Source organism: Astatotilapia calliptera, chromosome 12 (assembly GCF_964374335.1).
Source record: "Astatotilapia calliptera chromosome 12, fAstCal68.1, whole genome shotgun sequence".
NCBI classification, from domain to species: Eukaryota; Metazoa; Chordata; class Actinopteri; order Cichliformes; family Cichlidae; genus Astatotilapia; species Astatotilapia calliptera.
The window spans coordinates 26,329,872-26,351,094 of NC_137433.1; the positions used below are offsets into that span (position 1 = coordinate 26,329,872).

Consider the following 21,223-nt stretch of genomic DNA (forward strand, 5'->3'; position numbering starts at 1 on the left):
TCAAGTTAATACATGCGTTTAATAAAAAGTAAATGATGAAAGTGAGAGTTCAGTTGAATTAAGTTTTTTTCCCCCAAAATGTAGAATGTGGATATGTTGAATAAATTAAAATAAAGGAACTTCAGTGACAAGAGAATAAAGTTTTTAAATTTTTGTTTGTTTGGTAGTCGTTATTTCCCCCAGCCAGGTAAGTGTTTGTCTTTTTCTATTGTCACCAAGCAACGCTCCCCGGCGTCCTTGACTTCGCAAGGGTTTCTGGGAATCCGAGGCCTGAAGCTTGAACGACCGCCCTTTTTGGAGCAACGAGAGTAGGACATCGGTACATGCGTCGAAGGAAATATTATCGCTAAATAACTTTCTAAAGCAGCATAACCAAACTTCAGGTATGTATGCCGATGGCTTGCAATGTGTATTTCGACCCTCTATGGTTACAATTAGAATATCTGTCAGGGAAAAGTGTTTTTTAATGCGCGGTTTGATGACGTAATGTTGATTGTCAAACGCGAAATGGCGAGCGTGCTAAGAGGCCCGTTACCTGCAACACTGTGGAGCTGTACCATGTTTATTTCCGTCATGTTACAGTACCAAAAGGGTTGTGGCGATGTGTCTATTCATGGTAAGCGGGGTTGCGGTAAGACGCGTCCGTCGAGTGTGTGAAATGGCTTATTCTGTGTCTCGGTTTGGGGGGAGGGTTATGTGTTGGCTAGTTAAGCTAACACGGAGCTCAGCTAACATGTGCCAAAAAAGGATTTGAAGCACACCAAACCTTTCAGTGGTATTATTTAATATCCGGTAGTAATTAAATGTTTACGATTTATCGTTCAGGTCTCCCTTCTTTTAAGACACCGCCCTGTAATTCTAAACATGCTCCCTTAATGGGAAAACTTTTGACGTTTACATTATGTTGTACCACATTAATAAGGACGTATCAAATTGTGTAAATCGCTGACTATAAATCAAAGAAACAAAAATTAGTTTAACTTGAGAAAGTGGGAAATATCACGTAGTGCCATTACTGTACAGCGTTACAAAGGGCAGCAACTTTCTTCCTGTCAACGAAGCTTTTAATAACACTGTTGTTTACTGGATTAATCAACTAATCATTTCCTGCTGTTAAATGCTCTGCTAGGCCATAACTACGCGTGCCTTCAGTTCCTGCTCGTCTCTTTGTGAGTCTCTCTTTTCGGAATTGTCAGTATCTAAAAAGCATGAACTGTTGAGCTGAGTCCGGAGAAGTTTCACTGTGGTTGCAGGAATGACGCCACCCACATTTGGTTGAATATGAACAGGGTGTAGAGCCCTGTACACTTTAGAATTCATCCTGCTGCTCTGCGTGATCAATAATCACCAGTGAAGATGTGGTCTGTTACAGCTTATGAGCTGTTTGCCTGTTTTTGACTTTGCCTGGAATAGTCTTAAAGACAAATTGTTGTAAACCCAGTTTTTGCTTTTATGAAGGCTCTTGATTGTAGACAATAGTACACCTCAAACCTCAAGTGCTGATTCTATTAGATGTTGGGAAGGTTTTTTTTCCCCCTAGAGCAGGAAATTGTAGTCCTCTTCTTTTGTGGGTGCTTTTTGGGTGTTTTTGTCGCTGAGCTAGCTCTTTTCAAGAATTTTGCAGATTGTTGGCCAATTCTAAAATTTCTTCTACCTCTCTAATAGGTTTGTTTTGAATTTTCAGCCTAATCAGCACCTTCCCTCATATAAGTATTTTTGTGGACCTCATCTTGAGTGTTCCAGTGAAAAGCTACTAAGTTGATTCCAAATCTTTTGTGTGCGTAATTTGTTATGGAAGCACAAGGCATCATGCCTCACCTGGCCATGAAACTGCTTCTCAGTTGTGTGGTTACTTTTGAGCCCACGAACATGGCAAACTATATTTTAAACAAACTTGTTTTAAAGCCTAAATGACCTTCTAAACAGTTAATGCACTTTAATCTATACTTGAATGTTTCATTTAAAATATTATTTGGTTGTGTGCAGAGGCAAAATTGAATCGTTGTCCAAATACTTCTGGACCTGACTGAATGTCTGTTTTGAGAGCAGTGTAAACAGTTGAGCTGGAGCACACCCTGCTGGACAAACTGTGTATTGACACAATTTCTAAAATAAGCCAAACATCTTCATATGTATTGTTTTCTGCCAAAAAACCAAAACTAAAAAACGCACTAAAACATTTTCATATTGACACATCAGATGAGATGATTGGCGAATATCAGTCAGTAACAATCTGAACAAACTGGTGAACTTCCTGCTTTACTACAAAAGTCCTTTCCTTTTTTTTTTTTTTTTTGCTTTGGATTTAGTGTCAGCTGCAGTGGTCCCAAAATATTTTCTTTGTCTTGTAATGCATAAACAATGAGCAGTCGTTTCTATATAATAGTAGGGAAACACAGCTGTTACTAATAACATTAAGTAACTTAAAAGAACCTTCATTAAATGCCAGTATGTAATTAATAATATTTAAATAAGGCTGCGAGAAAGATTTGTGTGGTAAAATTGTAACAACGAGCAAGGTTGATCATGTTGTATAGATATATATATATATATATATATATATATATATATATATATATATATATATCTTCCTCTCTTCCTACAGAAGACAGATCAGACAATAATGGCAGCGGAGGTGGAGGTGGAAGTGGAGGCCACTGTGGGCAGCGAGTACCCAGCACATTACAAAGTCATGATGGACAAACTTAACGAACAGCGACAGCTGGATCAGTTTACAGATATTACCTTGATAGTGGATGGTAAACAGGCATTTGGTGTAAGTAATCTTTATAAGTTTAACGTTAAATTCTGAGGCAACACTAATTTCCATTTTTCATGTCTTTTCCAGGACACCAGTTCAGAGCCCATAAAGCAGTGTTGGCAGCATGCAGTCAATTTTTCCACAAGTTTTTTCAGGATTATACCCAAGAGCCACTGGTGGAGATAGAAGGTATGTAGTGTGTTAGTTATACTTGCGGGACTACATTGTGTCATAACAGGAAGAATATGTCCAGAGAGACTGTTCCACCTATAGATGAATTTCGCTGTCACTATTAATACAGTAGTTTAGAGTAAATGTGGTTTTACAAAACCGAATGATTTTAACTCAACTTTTACTAAAGCTTTTTTCCCTCCTTCCCTTCCTTAATCCAAATAAGTACTCTTGATCATAGCTTGAGCCATAGTGGATTATGAGAAAAATGAGAAGATTGCTGTTTGAGAACTTAACAAATTGTATAATAGAATTGAGCTTGATGTCAGATTTATGTTTTAGTTTGTTTGTTTTTAATTCATGACTTAGATGCCTTCTGAGAGGACACATTACAGTTTATTGCAGTTTATGGTTTAGCTCTCTGGTGGGCAAACTTTATAGTGGAAACACTTGGAAACATTATTTAAGAACTCCTTTGCATACTGGCTATAATATATCCTTAATATAGATTATACTGGTTAGTGTTTGACAGCTGATTTATCAGTCAGTCTTATTGCTTGCTTTAACTTTGCTTGCTTGATTTACAGTTTTCAGTTTGTTTGTTTTTTAATAGTTTGACCATTACACTCTCACCTCTTGGTAGTAGAGCTATGTAGAATATTTTTCTAAGTGATAGGAACATATGAAAGTACATCCCTGACTATGAAAAATGCAGACATTCAAAAATTAAATTGGTGTCAGAAAGAGATTTTGCATTATATTTAATGTAAGTATTCCAAGTTTGTTGTAAGACTTGCTGTCTTCCAAGCTGGGACTTGCTGCTGATAGACAGATATTTTGTTACACACGATCAGCTTTTACTCACCACTGCTTTTACTGTCATATTTTAACAGGTGTGAGCAACACTGCCTTTCGTCAGCTGATGGAGTTCACATACACAGCCACACTAGCTGTAGCTGGTGAAGAAGAGGCATATGATGTCTGGAAAGCAGCTGAGTATTTACAGATGCAGGAAGCCATCAAAGCGCTCAACAATAAGTGAGAACTCATCACTTTTGGCTTTAGAATTGACCAGATTTCACTTAAAAATAAATAGAATAACATTTGACCTCTTAATGATCCTCTTTTGTAGAATGAATGAAAGCTCTTCATTGACAGCAAGGAGCAAAGGAAAAAAGAGGAAAATTGCTGAGACGTCGAATGTGATTACAGAAACCCTACCCTCAGTGGAAGGGGAGCAGGTCAGCATGCTTGCAGTGCACTTTTATAGTCAGCTTGATGTCCTATATTTAGTTGTTAAGGCTGAATATTTTCCCTGTTCTGCAGGTGCAGATTGAAGTTATAGGTGAAGGGCCCATTGAGGTGGAGGAGTCGGGGCTGGAGGAAGTGGTTGATGCGGCAAAGAATGCTCAAGCTGCATCAGATGATTCTGCTTTGGCTCTTCTTGCTGACATAACTAGCAAATACCAGCAAGGGCAACCAACAATACAGGTGATCAAGAAAGGAGGAATAGAAGAGGTATAAAAGCTGAAATGCACATTTTTTCTGATTTCTACTGTTAAACTGATACGCATGAAATAATTAACTCAGAGGTTTTGTTTTTGTTTTTTTTCTTTCTGTGTTTTTTCTTAGCATGAGGTTGTGTATCATGAGGAAACGGTGACTGCCTCCAAGGTGCTGGAGAATGTCGAGATTGTCGAGGTCCAGATTTCTCAAGCAGACAACATGTTCCGTTGCAACAAGTGTGACCGCAGCTTCAAGCTGTACTACCATCTTAAACAGCACTTGAAAACACACTTGGGCTCGCTGGAGAAGCCCCACGTGTGTAACCACTGTGGTAAAGCTTACACACGAGAGGGTGCCTTGAAGCAGCACATCAGCACATTTCACTTTGATGCCGAGGAACTGTCTCGAAACCAGAAACCCCAAAAGAAAGTGCATGTTTGTGAATACTGCAAGAAGCACTTTGACCACTTCGGACACTTTAAGGAGCACTTGCGAAAGCACACAGGTGAAAATTTCACACTGTTTGAACTCACTTTGTTTATAATGAAAAGTACAAAGGTATGGCAACTAAACATAAGTTATCATAGTTGTCCAGTAGATTTGTTTTTGTGTTTCTGACATTGAGACACATGTCTGTCTTTTGTGCCCATTTTTAGGCGAAAAACCTTACGAGTGTCCAGATTGTCATGAGCGATTTGCACGGAATAGCACACTGAAGTGCCATATGGCAGCCTGTCAGAATGGGGCGGGAGCCAAGAAGGGACGGAAGAAACTCTATGAATGCCAGGTACAGTTTGTCCTCAATCAGGGCCATCAGGTTCTCACTGAAGGGATTCGGAAAGTTGTTCAATGGGGCAGCACTGAAACTCGTGTCAGTTTTCAAAGTAAAAGTCCCGGTACATACTGTTGTATTGTTGTATTGTAATTTGTTGTATCACTTTACTCCCTATATTACTGTGCTATGATCATGACCTCTTCTTTTGCTCTCCACCTTCTTCAGGTCTGCAGTAGTGTGTTCAACAGCTGGGACCAGTTCAAAGACCACCTTGTGAGCCACACCGGAGTCAAGCCCAACCATTGCACCATGTGTGACATGTGGTTCACCCAGCCGAAAGAGCTGAAGGCACACCTCAAAGAGGTCCATTCCATCGAGGATAAGTTAAACGACGAACTGGTCATTACTGACTCTGCTGCAACCGCTGCTCTCACCATAGCAGCACAGAACATAGAGGGAGCCGAAACTGTCCTGTTGGAAGACGGCATTCAGGTTGAACACGTCACAGTGGAGCCTGTAGATGTGATGGAGATGGAAGAGACTGCCACGGTTGTAATGGAGGATGGAGGGGTGGCAGAGATGTGTGAGGAGGACATGGAAAGATTAAAACAGGCTGGAGTGCAGATCCAGGTTGTACACGTGACCACAACTGAAGTTGACGGGCAGCACGTGGTGAACTCTCAGGTGGAAGTACAGATGGAGGGAGAGATGGTGAATGTTGAGGAAGCAGAACATGCAGCGGTTGTATGAGAATGTGAAAAAGAGTCTTTAATGAACTGCTGGACACTCTTAGTCCCTAACAGCTTTATTCTCCTCCAATGGACATTTTATTTTTGGTACACATCTCTGCATGTGAGAAGCCGCATGCCACCTCAGTACGTCCTGATGTCTGTTATGTTGAATGTCAGTTCCCACCGCCTTCACTGCTATGGACAGAGTTACCATTGTCTTGCTGTAGGTGCTGTTTGCCATCGTATGCCATATTCTCGATGTCGGCAGTCCTCCATCAATTCATTTTTGTGTTTTTCTTCAAATGTTTTTTTTTTTTTTTTTTTAACTTGGGTCACGTTCTATGATAAATTGACCCAGATGTTGCTGCAGCTCATATGCTGCAGATTTCTCTTGTTGTTAATAATGATGTTTATTTTATTAACTTTTGGTGGTTTGTAGGGGGAAAATCAGCTATGAAATAAAACCGGTTTCAAGAGTGGGCTAGTTCTCCAGCTTTATACTTAGATCTTGAAGATTAAAAAATTAACACTGTTTTAAAAAACAACAACAACGGAAACACAAAATTAAAAAAGCATTTCAATTAGTGCAATTTCAAAGAGTTCAGTAATACACACCAGGTGTATGGTGCATACATGCATATTGCCTTATATACATCCATTAGCAGGTAAACACAGCTGCTCCTTTATCCAATCAGATTTATCCACCAAGACAAACCCAATAAATAAATAAACATTAAAATAAAAGGATAATGGAGTTGCATATCTGCTGGATGTGATTGTGCTAGAAAATTCATGGCTCAAGAGTTGGGAGTTCGCCTTGTAATCGGAAGGTTGCCGGCTCGAGCCCCGGCTTGGACAGTCTCGGTTGTTGTGTCCTTGGGCAAGACACTTCACCCGTTGCCTACTGGTGGTGGTCAGAGGGCCTGGTGGTGCCAGTGTCCGGCAGCCTCGCCTCTGTCAGTGCGCCCCAGGGCAGCTGTGGCTACAATGTAGCTTACCATCACCAGTGTGTGAATGTGTGTGAATGGGTGGATGACTGGATATGTAAAGCGCTTTGGGGTCCTTAGGGACTAGTAAAGCGCTATATAAATACAGGCCAGGCCATTTACCGATTTATCCTTTTATTTATTTTGTATCATGGATACATACCTGTACCATATATATTGTTTTGTTTTTTTTAACTTGTACCTTTTGCACAGGTTATCCACAGAGCACAATAAAGATGTTGGTAAGTATTTGTTTTAAGCAAAGAAAGTTACTGCAGTTTCATTGTAGTTTTTGGCCTTCTGAAGTGAAGACTCTAAAACGTCAAATGTTTAGTTTATTTTAATTAAGCATTCGTTTTTAAATGAACGACAACTAGTGTGTCCCGAAGGCAAATATATATATATATGTGTGTGTTTGTAGGTATCTGTGGACATGAAAAACGTTTTAAGATAAGATAACTCTTTATTGTCATTGCACAGTCATACATAGTACAGTAGTACAATGAAATTGGAAAACAATGAAATTGGAAATTTTAATTGTCTCCTGCACAAAGTAAAGAATTTTCTATTTTTGTTTTCATTTAAATCTACATTTTTAAATTTCTGTTTGCGTGTTCATTAATCTGGACAGCCCACGTAGGTCTCCTGACCCTGACTTGAACCCCTGCAGCGTTAATAGCCTGTACAGCTAGCACGGGGCGTGACGCGCAGGTTAGGTTACCTGTTGTGTATCGCCGCATGCCCGGGACAGCTCCTGAAGTACTGAGTGAAGTGGTCCTAATTCTCGGCTCTTATTGGTTACGAGATAGACGGCGGACTCCTAGAGACGCCGTTGATTCGTCGGTTCACCCGCTCGTTCAGCGGATTTCCTTCACAACAGAGAGAAAGCTGCAGCAGAGCCGGTGAGCTCAATGTCACCGGGTACGGGAGAGGATGGATTTGGGAGCAAGGTCGGTATACATTGTCGCCACGGGCCCATGAAGATGCTCACCCAAGTAAGACCGATTCTCACATGCAGCATATCCGTTCTTTTGGGTTTTTGCTACGCTATTCTTATGATCATAAGCCTTGGGTAAATGAGAACTGGCCTGCTGCTTGTAGATATCGCTATCATTGAACGTAAATACTCAGTCATTAGCTAATGCTGTTTAAAATGTTTCCTCGATAAGTGGGTGTTGTTTGAAAACGTTGCCAACAAAGATGCATTTAAAAAAAAAAAAACCTACATCGAAACCTCAGTTCTGGCGACCCAGCAGAGCTTTATCTCGTTTTCTCTGAGGGTGGTTGGCTAGAGCCCCTACAGTGGACCCAGATTTTACTGCACTGGACTTTAATCTTTTCGTTTTACTTGTTTTTTTGTTGTTGTTGTTTTTTTTTAAATTCTGTCACGTATGCACATGCATTCAAAGTTAAAGCCACCAACCCCGCTTGTTGGGGGTTGCACATTTATGCATGAAACCTACAAAATGCAACACTTAACTGGAGATCCACCTAAACTCTGTTCAACTTCTCATACCGCTTTTGACCGGGCTCGATTACATCGGGCTCGGAATGAATAAAGTCTGGCTCTAACACCTGTTGGTTTTTACCAGTGTGTTATGACGAATGCCAGTCATTTCCCCCAAATTCACCTTTTACATCATCATCTCCCTCTGTGGTAAAGGCTTGGGAGCACTGCTTTGCTTCCTTATAGCCTGCTCTACTGGTTTTCCTGCATTAATAATTTAAAATCTTCCCTCCTGTCATGTCATAAGGAAATGATATGAAATTAATAAGTAATACTTTTTGACTTTTTGGTTTGCCCCAAGGAGCAAATACATGGAAGATGTGAAAAGTTAAGAAAGTAATCTACACTGCATTATGCTGTGTTTTGCACACTTAAACATGAAGCTTAAACATTTTTCTATCTTATAAAGGCAAAAGGAGGAAAATAGCCTTCTTGAGTTAATTTTATCTCCACTTGAAGCAAAAAAAGTTCTAAAATTATATTTCTTTTCATGATCATTCAGTCAGTGAACATGAAACATTGTGCTTCATGTGTCTTTCTTTGATGCACGCCTCTTTGATGTGCTGACAGTGAATAACATGCAAACTCAGACGGCTCTTTAAAGCCAGAAACATTAACGACCGAATAGAATTTAGATTTGAAGCACCAGATGCAGGATATGTTGTCCGCAGCATTGTCCTGTTATTGTGTTCCCCTCTAATGATGTCATGTTGACTTTGGTTAAGGCTCTGTTGCTCACCAAGATGTACTTGAATCTGCACAGTGCTGTGTATTGCCAGGCTTAGGGAATAGTAGCTCAGGTGAGTCATGCTGCATAACAAGAAAAAAGAAAAACATTTTTAGCATTTAATCACAGGAGCAGAAAAGTATATATGCGGAAACCAATTAAGCAGCGTCTTTGCAAAGCAACTTTGTCAAAGTTATTTCCTTGTAATAAGTTGCTGTGTATCCTTTGAAGCCTCTGCCACTGTGCTTTGGACTGTGTGTGTAAATGTGCGTCAGAGGAAAGGGATTTAGAGGTCACTCTGGTTTTCTTTTCCTTTCTTTCTTTTTTTTTTTTTTTTTTGAATTGTGAAATATTTGCCCCATAGATTCCAGAGAGGCCTGCTTCTCTGTTCCTAGGGCCCATGGTCCCCATTGTTGAAACTCTTTCACTGTTGAGCTTTTCACTCTTGTCAGCTGTGCGCCTCTGTTAACACACTGGGGAGCTTTGTGTGGGGTGAGCTCGCTGTCTGCACATGTGTATGCTTTCACGTGCATGTGCCTGTCCGAGGAAAGAGTCTGTTAATGTGCATGTGCACTCAATGAGAGAAAATGAGATACAAGCGCGGGTGAACTGAATGAATGGAAAGTAAAGTGAGGGGTTTTTCAGAGAGGAGGAACTCTTTTTCATACAGCAGCTTTGTACCCTTCTTAAGTAAAGACACAAACAGGCATTTTTGCAATAGGAACCATAACAGATGGAAAGAGCAAGTAAATCTTGATCCACAGCTGCTGTGGATGGGCTCTTGTGTTTTCCGTTGTTGGAGCGTCTGAAGAGGCTGCTGATGCTAGCAGAGTGATCAGCAGCCGGCAGACCCTACTTCTTCCCTTTAGGGATCTTGAGACAAGTGACTGGCTGTCTGGTGAGTAAAGAAGGACTCACACTTGGCAGAGCTGATTGTGTTTGCTTATGAACGCCCAGCTGTTTGCAGTCTTATACACTTTCATACATTTCTATTATTTGTTTTTTACATTTGGTGCTTCAAACAAGTGAAGATTGCATTCAATATTAAGTCATAGCATTAACTGTATGGGGAATGCAACTAATTTAGAATTTAAAATATTTAGCATTACTTCCTCAAATAACTCAATGAGGAAAATAACATGAAAATAACTCATAACACCTTAGGTCTGTTAGTTTTTCTCATTATCAGTAACTTTCTTTGTTACATGGACAAAAATATAATTTTTTTTATTGCAATATTTCATTTTTCAACAACTTTTTGCAGCAACAGTACCTCAGTGCAATCTGAGTGGAATCCCAGTGCATTCACCACCGTGAACGGTTCATGAATCCGCTGTTGTGCACGTGTTGGTGTGTTTATGTCTTTCAGTCTGCTCATATACACGATTAGCACGGGTACTCGCAGGCTCAGTGCAACTGTAAATATGACACTGTGTACTCTCTTCCTTGAGGAGATCCAGTTAATGCCTAATCCTCAACCCTACACAAACACGTTTGGTCAGTGTTCATCACTAAGCAACCTGCTAGATGTGTTATACAGTGGAAGCCGAGGACAAAGCATTCTCAGTAAATACCCATTTATGGACCTTTTCTGAAGATACTCTAAACTCAGTTGCTATCAGTAGAGCCAGTGTAGTTTACCAGTTGTTTTACTCAATATGGCAAATGTTTCCCTGATTATTACATCACGTTTGAGACTATTATAGTGTTTGTAATGTTAAGAAATGGAAACGTGTCTGTATTTGCATATATTCAGATATATTAATCAATCCTGTTCATTCAGGAATATCCTTAAAGAAAATGTCTGGACAAAAAACTGGTAATAATGGTGATTGGGGTACCAAAACTTTCCATGCTCTCCTTCATTGTTAACCAGTTTATCTCATGCATGGCTGTCCTTTAGTGTTTTTATTTACTCACATAAAAGGCATGTATTCGGCACATGTTGCTTTGTGCTATAAAGCGCGTCTCTCCTCCCTTAGCAAGTCCTTTTAGGCTGCCCTAGATCAATACGCAGATATTCATGGTTCCATGGCAGGAAGGTGTTTGAAAGCTGGAAGACTCTAGGCCTCACAAAAGAGAACCGCTTTGATTCTCTGGCGAGCCTTCAACACAGATTCATTCATTTTAATATATGGACAGTTGATGGAGAGCCTTTGAAAGCTCCATGATACACTAACCGTTTCTGTTCTTTCCTTTACGTACGACTTATTACTATTTGTTATGCCAGCACAAATGTTTTCTTTGGGCACAGTTTAATTAGTTTATTGTTTATTAGTTTGTTCAGATGCACCAAGCCCATCGGGCCGTAGTGTTGATATACAGGGATTTTGTTAAAAACAAAACAAAGCAGTCAAACAGGTGTAAATTGTGGATTTACCTGGATAATTGGAGTCTTGGTGAGTGTATGAGACCAGTCCGGTGTGTGTGAGACTGAATCTAAGTATTATGCCCATGGTTGCTGTAACAAAAGAAATTTAACACCCAATTTGAATTTGTGGCTCATTCATATATATATATTTTTTTATTGTTTTGGCTAACAGTGGAAGAAACCTCATCAATTATTGTTGGTTAATTGATTGTTTGGAGTCTCTCTCAGATATATACAGGGAGTGCAGAATTATTAGGTAAGTTGTATTTTTGAGGAATAATTTTATTACTGAACAACAACCATGTTCTCAATGAACCCAAAAAACTCATTAATATCAAAGCTGAATGTTTTTGGAAGTAGTTTTTAGTTTGTTTTTAGTTTGAGCTATTTTAGGGGGATATCTGTGTGTGCAGGTGACTATTACTGTGCATAATTATTAGGCAACTTAACAAAAAACAAATATATACCCATTTCAATTATTTATTTTTACCAGTGACACCAATATAACATCTCCACATTCACAAATATACATTTCTGACATTCAAAAACAAAACAAAAACAAATCAGCGACCAATATAGCCACCTTTCTTTGCAAGGACACTCAAAAGCCTGCCATCCATGGACTCTGTCAGTGTTTTGATCTGTTCACCATCAACATTGCGTGCAGCAGCAACCACAGCCTCCCAGACACTGTTCAGAGAGGTGTACTGTTTTCCCTCCTTGTAAATCTCACATTTGATGATGGACCACAGGTTCTCAATGGGGTTCAGATCAGGTGAACAAGGAGGCCATGTCATTAGTTTTTCTTCTTTTATACCCTTTCTTGCCAGCCACGCTGTGGAGTACTTGGACGCGTGTGATGGAGCATTGTCCTGCATGAAAATCATGTTTTTCTTGAAGGATGCAGACTTCTTCCTGTACCACTGCTTGAAGAAGGTGTCTTCCAGAAACTGGCAGTAGGACTGGGAGTTGAGCTTGACTCCATCCTCAACCCGAAAAGGCCCCACAAGCTCATCTTTGATGATACCAGCCCAAACCAGTACTCCACCTCCGCCTTGCGGGCGTCTGAGTCGGACTGGAGCTCTCTGCCCTTTACCAATCCAGCCACGGGCCCATCCATCTGGCCCATCAAGACTCACTCTCATTTCATCAGTCCATAAAACCTTAGAAAAATCAGTCTTGAGATATTTCTTGGCCCAGTCTTGACGTTTCAGCTTGTGTGTCTTGTTCAGTGGTGGTCGTCTTTCAGCCTTTCTTACCTTGGCCATGTCTCTGAGTATTGCACACCTTGTGCTTTTGGGCACTCCAGTGATGTTGCAGCTCTGAAATATGGCCAAACTGGTGGCAAGTGGCATCTTGGCAGCTGCACGCTTGACTTTTCTCAGTTCATGGGCAGTTATTTTGCGCCTTGGTTTTTCCACACGCTTCTTGCGACCCTGTTGACTATTTTGAATGAAACGCTTGATTGTTCGATGATCACGCTTCAGAAGCTTTGCAATTTTGAGACTGCTGCATCCCTCTGCAAGATATCTCACTATTTTTGACTTTTCTGAGCCTGTCAAGTCCTTCTTTTGACCCATTTTGCCAAAGGAAAGGACGTTGCCTAATAATTATGCACACCTGATATAGGGTGTTGATGTCATTAGACCACACCCCTTCTCATTACAGGGATGCACATCACCTAATATGCTTAATTGGTAGTAGGCTTTCGAGCCTATACAGCTTGGAGTAAGACAACATGCATGAAGAGGATGATGTGGACAAAATACTCATTTGCCTAATAATTCTGCACTCTATGTATGTATGTATGGATGGATGGGCTGCTAAATTATGCACCTGAGTTTGCTTTGAAATAATACATGGTTAGATATAACATATAGTATCTAAGACAAAACCATTTTTTGGACTCAGTTTGGTGAAATCAAGGTTTATTTATAGCGCAGTTCTGAAACAACTCCAGATTTACTCCAATTACTATTCACCAAATTCTGTCATTAAGTTATTTTATCTGCCAGATTAATCACTGTAAAACAGACATTTTATTTAACTTGCGCCTTGCCAATCGGATTCGCCTTTTCTTTTCCATCTCACGGGACATTGTTAGACGTGTGTTCCCAGAGCAGTACACAGTTATCACCTAATTACACTCTTTTGCACTCCCACACCCCACATCAAACACAAACAGCAGGAGGTGTGACATACTGCAATGAAATGATCAAGGTTAGTCATGCAGGTATTTCAGGTTGTGAGTGTCTTCTTCATCGCAGAGAGTAATGAGTATCTCAGATTTGTTTATTCTGGCTCTCCTAGCAACCCCAGCCTGCAGCACATTTGGAGCATGAGTCAAACAGCAGACGAAGTAGGAGCTTCTGCGCACATTAACAAGCTCTCAAGAAGATACTGCACAGGTACATTTGTGTTATCCTTTTAAAAACAAACTTAAGATGGAATCTAGAACAAATGTGTTTTTTCTGGAGACGCTTGATCCATATAGAGAGTAGAATACTGCATGCATGTTCTTAGGTAGGTAAACCAACATTAAGCAAAAAAAGGCACCAAAGTAAAAGAGGCTGTCATGAGCTTTGATATAGACAGAAAACATAACATAGAAGACGCTTACTTTTATGTCTGTCTTTTCCTTCATTACAGGTAACCACTCCATGGCTGCACCCTGACACTATCATCTGTTCATCCCCTCTGCCCCAGCCTGCCCCCTCTTATCCAGCTCCTCTCCCCTCCTCCTCACCCCGTGGCCTATTTATACCCTGGAGACTCGAAGCAGTCTATTAAAGCCCACGGACCTGTTCAGAAAAAGACTCCAGTAAGCCTAAATTCCCCGTTTATCTTATCTCCGTGCTCGTCACCTTTTCCTGAACATCCGTAAGTGAGGAAAACTAAAATATCAACAAGTGCTTTAGCCTTCAGATTACAAGCTGCAAGGACAGTTTAAGCTACAGCAGATTTTTGGAAATTCTGGATGAAGCATGAGCCTTGGACCCACTGATTTTTTTACTCATTTAGTAGAAAAGCAGTCTTCCAAGTTAAACCATGCTTATTGGCTCACTTGTCTATGTGACTTTGGTAGATTTCGACAAGAACACTAAAGGACTTACTTTCTAAATGGAAAAGGATCACACATTCAAAGGTAAGTCAAGGCTTCTGTCGCATGCAAATTTGCTTTATCGGTTTTCATATCGAATCCATCATAGTACAGCAGAACCAGGATAGTAGGCTATAAGCATAAATTCAAAATTGATACTATCGTGCATACGTTTCGCGTTCTCATTTCACGTCACGCAGATTATGTCTGCAATAATATTATTGCTGTTGTGAACATATTGTAAAAGTGTGGAACAAAACAGTCTCACAGCAAAGTTAAAATTTATTGTTAATCTGCTAATAAAAATAGAGCACATATTGAAGTGGGCATCACATTTATGATATATTACATGTATTTTACAGTTTTAGGACTGGAGACACAAACATTATAGTTATCATAAGAGTTTAATCGGCATTTAAAAAATTACTTTGAAGGTGATTCTGTTAAGAAAAACGGGGTATTCAAAATGTATTGAGAAAAATTTATTTTTTAAAAACGACTTTTTTTTTTCTTTCATATTCTGTATCCAGTCTTGTATCAATTCCTGCTATGAACTAAGCCCAGACCGCCTTGTGTGTCACCTGCAGGATGACTGCAGTCTACCCCTCTGAGAGTAGCCCGGACGGAGCTGAAGCTGGGACTCAGACAGCAGGCTCTAAGGGGTCAGGAGCAGGAGGAACCACTGGGACCAGCTCAGTAACTGGGGTCAAGAGCGCGGATTCTCATGGAGACTCGATCCGAGGTTCCATTGGAAGCACGGTGGCCTCTACTAGTAGCAGCCAAAGGAACGCCCGCTGGAGCCGGCAGGACAGCTCTGACATAAACACAGATGATGAAGGAGCCACCGTCCGCCGCCTCACTCCCCTGGAAAGGCTGAACCTGGATATGTGCCAGGATGAAAGGTATGGTGATTGTAAGTTACTTGTTATATTTTTCATTGTGGGTTTTTTTTTCTTTTTCTTTTTTTTACTTGCCAAATTGTGAAAATTGGTGTTAAATGCTTTATTATCTAAACTGCTGGCAGGTTGGTCCGTGAGCTAACAGTGGGCAGAAGAATCGGCTTCTACAAAATTCATGGAGAGCTCGGGTGTGGAAATTTCTCCCATGTTAAGCTGGGAATTCATGCTCTCACCAAAGGTAAACCCCACTGTGAAACGAATGGCAATATTTACAGACATTTGCACAGCGTCGCATAAAAACATCGCCTAAACACATTGGAATAAAAAAAAAAAAAACACGACGCACAAGCTTCTTTTTATTACGGTGGCTTCTTATTAGACTTAATAAGTTGGGTGATAACCTGTTTCTATTAATGGGCTGCAACACTACCAAATGTGTGCTTATAGCAATTTACTAACATGGCGATTTGTGCCTGGCCAGGGGGCTGATTCAGCCACAAAGAGACAGACTGTCTGCTGCCCTTGAACAGATGGATTGATTAGAGATCTCCAGTTTCCTTAGCGACGGGTAAAATTGCCGCATGCCTCATCAAAGGCTACAACGACAGAGGAAAATTAGTGTAGCTTTGTTTGTCTGTCTGCGTGTGTGTGTTTGTGTGCGTGTTCATGCATGGATTTTTTTTTTTTTTTTTTTTTTTTTTTTTAACCATTTAAGGTTTTTAAGGCGTTTTTACTCTGTGGCTGGCTCTGGTTCTGTGTGTGTGTGCGCAATGTTTAGGTCAGTGGTGTCATTTAGTCAAAACACAAAATGAGCTGCAGTGCATTTTAAATGCTCCTATTGAAAGCTATGTCACAGCTGAAAGAGAGTCTAATGCCAGCCTTAATAATGCATACTGTAGAACAATTAGATATCTCAACACCATTTTGCCACTTAAGAACTTTTCTGTATTCAGTTACCTGAGGTCTACTTTATGCATCTCTATGAATCATTTAACGGAACACAGCCAAGATATCAGTTTTTCAAAATTCAGAGTGCATTTGATCATTGTAAAACTGCATTTATTTATTCATTTTTAAATTTGAATTTTGATTTTTAACAGCGCAGCTAATGTAGCACTCTATTCCAGTCTTTTTTTTTTTTTTTTTTTTTTTTTTTTTAACCCTTTGCCATCCTCGGTGTGAGCCTACATATCTACTGAGACTTGGAGTAATTTATGACTGTCTAAGAAAATAAATCATATGACCCCCTGGAAGAATATAATCATGAAAATTTAGTTCAGGATCAGCAAAACTTTCATCTCAGTTATCCAGACCAGAGTGTTGTTTGAACTGCTAAGTGGAACCAGGCTTACAGTGTCTATCATCAGTCTACAAAAGATTTATGTAACAACTAATTTAAAATTTATTAGAAAAGTGATTAAAAACTCAACCTTTTTTTTTTTTTTTTTCCCTGTGTCGAGATGTATTTTGTGTACAGCAATCAGTGACCAAATGTCTCCTTTTGCATCACTAGACAAAGTGGCCATAAAGATCTTAGATAAGACCAAGATGGATCAGAAGACCCAGCGGCTGCTGTCCAGGGAGATCTCTAGCATGGAAAAACTACACCATCCCAACATCATACGCCTCTATGAGGTATTTTGGACTTTCAAGTGTCTTTCTAATGCCATTGTGCTTTTTTTGATCATTAAATCTATCCGACATCAAGTACTTTTCTGCTTATGTATTCTAACATATGTAGTTGCACTGTATGTGTTTAGGTGGTGGAGACTTTGTCACGTTTGCACCTAGTGATGGAGTACGCAGGCGGAGGGGAGCTCTACACCAAGATTACTACAGAAGGAAAGCTTTCTGACACTGACAGCAAGTTTGTCTTTGCTCAGATTCTTTCTGCTGTTAAACACATGGTCAGTGAATTTACGTTTATATTAAAATTGTCTGATAATATAAAATCTTGACAGTCGTATAACTTTGACATCTATAGTGCTGCCTGTTCTCTGCTGCTACGGTGACCTGAATAAGCCAGTGTGTTCATCTAATCCTCTAACCTATTAAATCTCATATGACAATTTCTGTCAGGGCTGAATGTTTGCACAATAGCTGTGTAATGATTCATTACTTGTAACCAGCACTTTCACTCTTTTCATGTGCACCGCATTTAGATTTTAGTCATTCATTCTCTCTCCATCTGCAGGTTGTCAAAGAATAAAAATAGATGAAAAAAAAATATTGCATTGTAATATTTCACTAGAATATTTAATATGTGGAAGAGCAGTTCACATGCTGACACAGATCGACGGAACTATAGTTGCAGCTGCCATAACTAATTCCTACTAGACAAAATAATTAATAAAGATCTGTTCTTGATATCAGGATGAAATATCCAAGAAGTAACAAGGAGCAAAACATGTTTTTTTAATTCGAGATAGACGCGATGCTTCTGCTGCTGTTTTCACTGTGTCAGGTTACATGAACAGAGGTGGCAAAAGTACAGACTTTCTTTACTTAAGTAGAAGTACAGATAACGACAAACACTCAGTCCTTCCTCTATAGTTAGATTTTCGATTTTCATATAATATGATCTTCTTTTTGTTCTCCCACAGCATGAAAATAACATCATTCACCGTGACCTGAAGGCAGAAAATGTCTTCTACACCAACGGCTCTTGCGTGAAGGTGGGGGACTTCGGATTCAGCACACTGAGCCGCCGCGATGAGACACTCAACACATTCTGTGGCTCTCCGCCATACGCTGCACCTGAACTCTTTAGGGATGAGCATTATGTTGGCATCTATGTAGACATCTGGGCCCTAGGGGTGATGTTGTTTTTTATGGTGACAGGCACAATGCCATTCAGGGCGGACACTGTGGCCAAACTAAAGCGATGCATCATGGATGGGGCCTACATCATTCCCTCTTGGGTGCCAGATGCATGCCAGAAGCTAACCAGGGGACTCCTCCAACCCATACCAACTGACCGCTGTACAGTGGAGCAGATGATGGGCTGCGAGTGGTTGCTCCCCGTGGACCTCCCGCACGCCATGGAACCCTTTAAACTGGATCCATCCTACCTCGCAGAGAGTGATCCATCAGATCTCACTGAGGAAGAGATGGAGATAAAGTCTTCGCTGGAGGCACTGGGAATCACCTCGGAGCACATCCTGAACAACCAGGGCAAAGACTGCAGGAGCTCCATCACTGGTGTCTATCGGATTCTGCTACACCGTTTTCACAAGAGACGGGTTGTCGAAAGCATTCCTGTGGTAAAACAGGCAGTCAGACCCACAGCAACAAGTAAAAAAGAACGGCTAAAAGTGTACCGCAGTTTACGGCAGACATCTAAACTCTGTGCAATTCTGTGACAAAATTCTTTGCTCTGGAAATTTAATTAAGTTATGGACTTGGATGCATGGATTTATTACAAATAAAAAATTAAAACAAGAATATTTTCAGTCCAGTAGTATAAATTGAAATTATGGTATATAACCCCACTCAAGTCCTAAAATTGGTCTTTTCTTATGTCTCTGTAGCTATGTTGCTGCTGTCCTCGTCTGTTTTTTTTTCTTGCAGGGACAGGAAATCTCAAGAAATTTGAAATGTTCTGAAATCTCATTTATCCAAGTCAGCATAGCAATGATTAGATGGCATGCAGAACTTATTATTTGGGTCATGCAGGCCATATATTTCTAATTCACACTTGGCCTACGCTTAGTTGTGTTGTAACAACAAGCCCTATGAGAATCACTGTAGCTTATTTTTTATGAAGAGACATAAATCCACAATATTTTGTTGAAAAAGTGGCGAAACATGCAGTATCTACACAAAATGTGTTTATGTCTTAAATGTTTAATTGCACTTCTCCTCGATGCCTTAGTTTTTTTTTTCATCTGTTTATGAAATCAGACAGCCTGGTTTCATTGTACTCCTTAATGCTTGTGATGAGATAGTAAGTAGAGATTTTACATCTTATATAATACGTCTCTATGAGATGTCCCTGTTCTTAGACTGGCTGACCTCGGTATTTTCCCTGTGGCCTGAAAAAATCCACTAGATGACATTAAGCTATGAAGACCAACTAACAGTTAGTAGTTCACATGGCAAAATAAAATTTCAGTTTTGAATGAAACGATTCTGGTAAGAGTTTGAATCTATTTGTCTTTTTATGATTCCGTGTCCATGCAAATGTGCTGAATGAAATAAATTTAAAACTAAAAATGCTGCTTCGTCTTCTTGATGTTAAAATTATTTAGAGTGTGTGTGTGTGTGTGTGTGTGTGTGTGTGTGTGTGTGTGTGTGTGTGTGTGTGTGTGTGTGTGTGTGTGTGTGTGTGTGTGTGTGTGTGTTTTATAGCTGTAAATCCAAACAGACATTATACGCAGTGAATTCATATCATTATAAAATAAGTTGCTAACATGCATTGTTGGCTAATTAATTTTTATTTAATTCAATTCAATTCAATCTTTATTGGCAGACTACATGTCCATAAAAACAAGACAAGAAACACACACACACAACTCCCCCCCCCCCCCCACACACACACACACACACAACACAAGGTATAAACCATTAAATATATATATGTATATAAATAAGTATATAAAGCATTTGTAAAAATATAAAACCATAATATACATAAAACACAATTACTTAAAATAAATCAATAAATACACAAACACTTTAACCAGTGCTTTCTGAGACTGGATGAGTAACGGGAACCACTCACTGTCGGATCTGTAAGTGCTAAAATTATACTGTTACTCGAACCATCCAGTCGTTCTCTAAAGTTGAACATTAGCTTTCTTAAAAGTGCTTTAAAAGTCCAAACACCCACAGCTACAAACATCTGGCTGGCACTACCACTTCTAGGTATCCTGCAAAGGATTCTCATCGCATCATTATATGCAACATGCAGCTTCTGCATGCTACATTGTTTGTAGGATGACCACAAGGGGGCAGTATATAGCGGTGTGCAATACGCTTTAAACAAAGCCACTTTAACTGGAAGTGAACAAAAGCTGAATTTGCGTGCAATAGTATTTGCCTGCACATAGAGCTTACATCGTTGTCTGTATATAGGGTTGCCAACCGTCCCTTAAAAAACGGAATCGTCCCGTATTTAGAAACAAAAGTACACGTCCCGTATTGAGCTAATAAGGGACGCACTTTGTCCCGTAATACAGTGAGAATCAAAAGTAGTCTATAAATGTTAATGGAATTAACACTTTGTTTGAAAACATAATTCCCAGCCCCTCTCCTGCTTTGTGACCAATGAGCTGACAGCACACTTATGACAATTCGAGTATGACAATTCAGATTATCTCATTGGTCGAGGAAAGGTCGCTTGCGGAGAAAATACCGGAAGACAACAGATGACCACAACAACAAGCATGGCCAACAGGGAAACAAACGCCGACACTGCGGTGCACGTCTCGGACGACAGTACACCTAAAGCTGGGCAGACACTGCGATTTTTTTCAGTCACGTTATTCAGCTCCTGCTCAAACTGCACGATTGACTCGCAGGGATTAGAAGTTTGCAGGTCACGATGCAGGGTCTCACACTATACGGCCCGATGCTCTGATGCGACCTGAGTGCTCACACTGTGCCAACATAACATGAAGGTTATAACAGAAAATCTGTCGCTCGCTCTCTCTGTCTTTCACTCACACAGACACACCACCATCAACTT

At 40.1% G+C, this 21,223-nt stretch overlaps 2 protein-coding genes across 8 annotated transcripts; both read left to right on the forward strand.

Moving 5' to 3' along the window:
* Positions 1-224: 224 nt before the first annotated feature.
* znf131 (zinc finger protein 131) lies at positions 225-6,423 on the forward strand. Of its 3 annotated transcripts, none has more exons than XM_026188556.2 (9): positions 225-383; positions 2,606-2,759; positions 2,849-2,950; positions 3,826-3,970; positions 4,065-4,173; positions 4,259-4,450; positions 4,565-4,943; positions 5,095-5,225; positions 5,439-6,423. In XM_026188556.2, the coding sequence occupies exons 2-9, from the start codon at positions 2,624-2,626 to the stop codon at positions 5,961-5,963; spliced, it is 1,719 nt and encodes a 572-aa protein (XP_026044341.1). In that variant the 5' UTR covers positions 225-383; positions 2,606-2,623; the 3' UTR covers positions 5,964-6,423. The 3 variants fall into 3 exon arrangements, with proteins under 3 accessions (XP_026044341.1, XP_080165405.1, XP_026044340.1); XM_080309279.1 differs by having other exon boundaries at positions 273-383; positions 2,606-2,776; XM_026188555.2 differs by lacking the exon at positions 225-383 and adding an exon at positions 466-616.
* Positions 6,424-7,618: 1,195 nt separating this feature from the next.
* On the forward strand, positions 7,619-19,754 carry nim1ka (NIM1 serine/threonine protein kinase a). 5 transcript variants are annotated; one of them, XM_026188265.2, is made up of 9 exons: positions 7,620-7,925; positions 13,846-13,943; positions 14,185-14,356; positions 14,621-14,680; positions 15,223-15,537; positions 15,660-15,772; positions 17,048-17,169; positions 17,295-17,441; positions 18,138-19,754. In XM_026188265.2, the coding sequence occupies exons 5-9, from the start codon at positions 15,224-15,226 to the stop codon at positions 18,894-18,896; spliced, it is 1,455 nt and encodes a 484-aa protein (XP_026044050.1). In that variant the 5' UTR covers positions 7,620-7,925; positions 13,846-13,943; positions 14,185-14,356; positions 14,621-14,680; position 15,223; the 3' UTR covers positions 18,897-19,754. The 5 variants fall into 5 exon arrangements, with proteins under 5 accessions (XP_080165407.1, XP_080165408.1, XP_026044050.1 ...); XM_080309280.1 differs by lacking the exon at positions 14,185-14,356; XM_026188263.2 differs by lacking the exon at positions 7,620-7,925 and having other exon boundaries at positions 12,870-13,943.
* The last annotated feature ends 1,469 nt before the right edge of the window (positions 19,755-21,223 follow it).

Bases quoted from the DNA above. Each gene is read 5' to 3' on its own strand.
- znf131 (XM_026188555.2), top strand. The intron at 3,971-4,064 runs GTGAGAACTCAT...CCTCTTTTGTAG, and splicing joins ATCAAAGCGCTCAACAATAA to AATGAATGAAAGCTCTTCAT. The intron at 4,174-4,258 runs GTCAGCATGCTT...CCTGTTCTGCAG, and splicing joins CCTCAGTGGAAGGGGAGCAG to GTGCAGATTGAAGTTATAGG.
- nim1ka (XM_080309281.1), top strand. From the start codon at position 15,224: ATGACTGCAGTCTACCCCTCTGAGAGTAGCCCGGACGGAGCTGAAGCT. The intron at 15,773-17,047 runs GTAAACCCCACT...TTGCATCACTAG, and splicing joins AATTCATGCTCTCACCAAAG to ACAAAGTGGCCATAAAGATC. The intron at 17,442-18,137 runs GTCAGTGAATTT...GTTCTCCCACAG, and splicing joins TTTCTGCTGTTAAACACATG to CATGAAAATAACATCATTCA.